This window comes from Nothobranchius furzeri, chromosome 5 (assembly GCF_043380555.1).
Source record: "Nothobranchius furzeri strain GRZ-AD chromosome 5, NfurGRZ-RIMD1, whole genome shotgun sequence".
NCBI classification, from domain to species: Eukaryota; Metazoa; Chordata; class Actinopteri; order Cyprinodontiformes; family Nothobranchiidae; genus Nothobranchius; species Nothobranchius furzeri.
In genome coordinates this window covers 77,506,214-77,511,277 of record NC_091745.1, presented here as the reverse complement: position 1 = coordinate 77,511,277, position 5,064 = coordinate 77,506,214, and the positions used below count along the sequence as shown (strand labels likewise).

General features: G+C 46.8%; 1 protein-coding gene across 1 annotated transcript in view; it reads left to right on the top strand.

The window, feature by feature from the left end:
* Positions 1-1,219: 1,219 nt before the first annotated feature.
* adamtsl4 (ADAMTS-like 4) overlaps positions 1,220-5,064 on the top strand; it is a 55,802-nt gene continuing 51,957 nt past the window's right edge. Inside the window, exons 1-2 of the mRNA XM_015950387.3 lie at positions 1,220-1,436; positions 2,557-2,620. Coding sequence (XP_015805873.3) covers positions 1,414-1,436; positions 2,557-2,620 — 87 coding nt within the window. The 5' untranslated portion in view covers positions 1,220-1,413. The remainder of the gene's footprint in view (positions 1,437-2,556; positions 2,621-5,064) is intronic.

The window sequence follows — 5,064 nt, the reverse complement described above, 5'->3', positions numbered from 1 at the left end:
TCAGGAGGGGCTCAAAGTAGATTCGCTGCTCCTCCACATCGAGGGGAGCCAGTTGAGGTGGCTCGGGCATCTGGTCAGGACGCCTCCTGGACACCTCCCTGGTGAGGTTTTGCTGGCACATCCAACCAAAGGAAGACCCAGGACACGGTGGAGGGACTATGTCTCTCACCTGGACAGGGAACGTCTTGGGATTCCCCCGGAGGAGCTGGCCCAAGTGGCTGGGGAGAGGGAAGTCTGGGCCCCTCGCCTTAGGCTACTGACCCCATGACCCGACTCCGGATAAGCGGAAGAAAATGGATGGATGGATGGATGGATGGATGGATGGATGGACAAGGAAAAACATCCTGAGAAGTTTTCAGTTACCCTTTAACTCCTTTTTGAAAAAACAAGACAATGATTAAAAATGTCTGATAGTCATCAACATGAGCAGTTTTCCCACTTCGGTCGGACACACACACACACACACACACACACACACACACACACACACACACAACAGGGCAGCAGTAGCTCAACAGGTTGAGCGGGTTATCCAGTTATCAAAAGGTTGCTGGTTCGATCCCGGCTCCGGACAGAGAATTCTGCTGTTGTGTCCTTGGGCAAGACACTTGCCTGCTGGTTGGACCGCTGGCTCCTGTGCTCGGCAGCCGGCAGCTGTGGCTACATCATAGCTCATCACCATCAGTGTGTGGATGTGTGTGTGAATGGATGAATGATACACTGTAGTGTAAAGCACTTTGGAGTCCTTACTCTGAGAGGCGCTATACAAGAGTGGGTCATATATCATTTATCGTTAACACACACACACACACACACACACACACACACACACACACACACACACACACACACACACACACACACACACACACACGTGATTAAGCATAAAGAAAACATGTTTGTTTGGTTTAAAAATGTTTCCCAGTGAAACCAGCAGCTGTAATTCTTCTCTTTAAAAATGATTTTCAGTGTTTAATTTTGTACACAACTATTTATTAAGGTCATTACTTCTCTAATAAAAGTGTCTCAGCTCCAGATGTTTCACATTTACTCCACTAGAGTAGCACAATGAGACATTATTGTTATTAATAACAATAATAATGTGTTGGATTGTGCAACCATAGGAAGGGTTATGGGCTCCGTCAGGACGCACGGGCGGCGTGTGTGTGTCAGAGAGGGTGTGTGTGAGACACAGTTGAGTAATCAGTCCGTTTTGTGTCTCCTGTCTCAAAGACCTGCAGGAAGTTGTGGAGCGAACGGGACTGAGGAGAGGGAGGGAGCGAGAGAGAATCGGAACCCTTCCCACTCCACAGGAATCACGGGGAGAGTGTGACAGGAGGAAGGGACAGAAGCGCGAGAGCAGAAGGAACCTGCTTCACAACGAAACTGGACTGACCCAGAACCAGCTGGAGCATGCGGCTCGGTTCGGTGTTCAGGTAAAACGCACCCAGCCACAGCGCCTCACGTGTTTAGTTAAAAGTAGCTTTTTCTTTTGGGTGAAGTTTGCTGCTTTTACGCACGGCGCGGTGCCTGCGCGCGGGGCGCGGGCTCAGATCTGTGATCGGAATTCACCCATAGGCGTGTGTTTTCTCCCCAGCGTGGATTTCCTTATTAGTGTGTGAGGTTCCCCCCCTGATGTCAGCCTCTGCCTGTCCCCGCGGCTCCGAGTTTATCCAACAATGTGCCACAGTAGCAGCCGCGGAGACCCGAGCTGGGGGTCGTTACTTCGGCCTGAGCGGCTCTGTTGTGTTGCGGGAGCTTTGTGTGAGTTTTCAGGGGTGACTTGTGCAGCGTGGTGTGGGGAAGTTTCCAGAGACCGCGGCGGTGCACCGCACTGGAGAGAAGGGCCGATTAGGCTGCCTACATGTGGCTTGCGGGCTGCTGGTTGCGGTGATGGTTTGGGTCCATCAGGCTGTTCTGTGTCATGTTCTGCCTTTATTCCAGGAAGTTTGGGAGCTGGAGCACTTGTCTCTGTTTTATGGCTTTGCGCGGAAATAAGTCAGGTGCTCATAAAAATAACGATTCCTGATCATAATATGAAAAAGTGTGTGTGTGTGTGTGTGTGTGTGTGTGTGTGTGTGTGTGTGTGTGTGTGTGTGTGTGTGTGAACCACACATCCTCAGGGTGTGTATATTCTCTGGGAGAGGCAGTCAAAGGGAAAACACGCCTGCTGCCCAAACCCATTTGTTTGTTAGCGCCTGCTTGGATTTCTCACACTGATGTGGATGTTTGTCAGCGGTCCTTCAGGGGGAGAAAAGAAACGGTTGTTCCCTCGCTCCCACTCCACCTGTGGCACACAAAGTGGCATAATTGGTTCCTATAGGTCACTGGAACATGTGATGAGGCGTTAACCCCTGTTTTTAGTAAATGTATAGTCAATAACGTTTTTGGAAGGAGAATAATGGAAGCCTGTGTGAGTCTTTAACACGATTTCTCTGTATTTGCAGCTTTAAGTCATGGAATAATTATGTACTTCATAAAAGAACTCATTCATACAGCTGCTTTCTTTTAAATCACATGTTAGTGCCACTTCCTTCAGCCTGTCTTCTCTCTTAGACTCTGTGTGGTGTGGAGCTTTGTGGTGGTCGCCACCTCTGAGGCCAGAGCTGCAAACAGGAAGGTGAGTCCTTAGATTCGTCTGATTTATACAGAGATCAGCGTCTCATTATAGGACAGGCTTAACGTTTTCACACTCAGAGCATTAGCAGGACGAGGCTTGATGATGGAGATGCGTTTTCCCAGGCTACTTCAGGATCCGGAGACATCAGATTGAAAAGAAAACTCATTTACCCTTAAAAACAATAATGGTATTCTAAAAATCCTACAGTTCAGATGTTATTTGGATTTCTAAATTTCTCATATTACCATGAAGGACATGAACCCTGCTTTGGTCCAAGAGGTTCCAGGGGCGGTTCTAGACTAACAGAAGGGGGGGGCCAGGCTGGGGCCCGGTGTTCTGTTAGAGAGGCACATCTGTCAGGAAACATTCAACGTTGCCTTTAAGAGTTTCAAATTTTAGTGAGTAATTAAATTTCCGTTTTAGATGCATCAGCTTTACTAATTTGTAAAAAAAAAAAATAAAAATAAAAGTTTGATTGCTTAGTTGTTTGTCTCAGTCAGTGCGTTTACATGCAGCCAGTAACCCTTTTAAAACCCGAATATTCACAATAACCCGGTTCCGCAGGTCCTTGTAAACACCGCCAGAAACCCGGATATGCTCATAACCGGGGTTTTAAAAACCCGGTTACTACACCTGGGGTAACCCTTTTCTAACCCGAATGTTTGGTCGTGTAAACGCATACCGGGTAGGGCTGGGGGTAAACGATTATTTATAAAACGATTATTCTGACGATTATTTTATCGAATAGTCGACTATTCTAATGACTATTTAGAAAATTAATCTAATGATTATTTTTCTATTGTACAATTAACAAAAACCAGAAAATCTCAAATAAATTCCTCAAAAAAATTGATAAATTCTTACTGTAAGAGAATAAACACTACAGGCCTTCCATTTTGTATAACACTGCGTTTATTGTGTTGTTTGGTTATGTTCTGATGACATGTAGAACTTGGGAGTGCAGGCTGCTGCCTGAGAGGTGGTAGAAGATGGAGTGTCTCCATGCTGCTTTGTTTTGGTCACTAATGTGCGTGAGGCGAGTGGTCTTACGGGTTAAACCAAACTCAGGTGATATTTTACACTAAACCGAAAACCCACAACACTCTAAATGTAATAAAAGGGAGATCTACACCACAAAAAAGATGAACTCTAAACCAAAACGTAACAGCTTATCCCAACGCAAGAAGCTGTTAGCGAAGATGCTAACAGTAGCTTTACCAACATTAAGTTCAAGTTACCAAGTTTAAATAAACCAAAAACACCCGGCAGCAAACAGACCAGCACGGAGGAGAGACTGCTACCACCAAAACAGCTCTCCTCGTGTCTGAAAGAAGCTCCTTAATGAAGGGAGAAGCGCTCCCGGTGATTTTCTACATCTGCGGTAAGCACGAAGCAGCGCATCTGACCCCGGAAGTTGTTGTCCGTTGCCGGGAGAAGAAGGGGCAAAACAGGAAAATAATCTAGTAGTGGACGGACGTTGTTCCGGGTCTTCGGTATTTGGCGGAGATGTTAGTGAAGGCGGAGAAGAGGGCGAACTAGAGGAAAAACAGGCAGATTCCTCCTCTATTTACAAACTCCTGGGGATGCAACAAGTGGGCGCGGTGCGTCGACTTCCGGATCTGACGTCGACGGATTTTTAGAATCGAGCCGTCGACTTCGTCGAGGCTTCGCTACAGCCCTAATACCGGGATATCCCCATCAAAGCGTGTGTTCTGCGCATGCTCTGTTCGTAAGGAATCTTGTTTTTTTGAGTAGCGAGACGTCTTGTGTGCGCCAGAACACCGGAAGTAAACAACAAGTTGGGGGCAAAATGGCGAGTCGCGGCACAGCACCACACTTTGAGTGACGGGGAAACTAAAGCGCAAACAAACGCGGTCGCTATCTCTTCCGAACTGGGAAACATGTTGTTTTCACGGATACCAGAACAAGAAGAACAGGAAATGACGCATATTGCGTCTTGACGTAGTCCATACGTCCTGACGCTACCCCAACGTCCGCATTTAAACCGGGTTATGCAAGTTAAGGGTAACTTTCTATTTATGCTTGTAAACGGGTTATTCTGATCAACTCAGAAACCCGAATACCGACCTTAACCCGATCATAACTCGGATATTGGCTGCATGTAAACGTAGTCCATGACAACATGTAAGTATTTGCTTCGAGATCTCTTTTCACCCTGGAATAAATTCCTTCACTTTGGGTTCTACATCTCACCATGAGCTAATCCAAGCTAATTAAAAGGTGTGTTTTGGAACTTCGCTGCATTTGCGTGTCTCCGTTTCACCGGGCCGGCCCAAAGAACCGTTTTCAGGCTATTTTCAGAAACCAACAGAGTGCCTGAGCTGGGGTAGGTACTCGAAAAGGCAGGGTAGAGTCGCCCAGTGGAACTTGTGCTGATTGGTTGTTACTCAGAAGGAAATGACATCAGCAGAAGTCACCAAAAT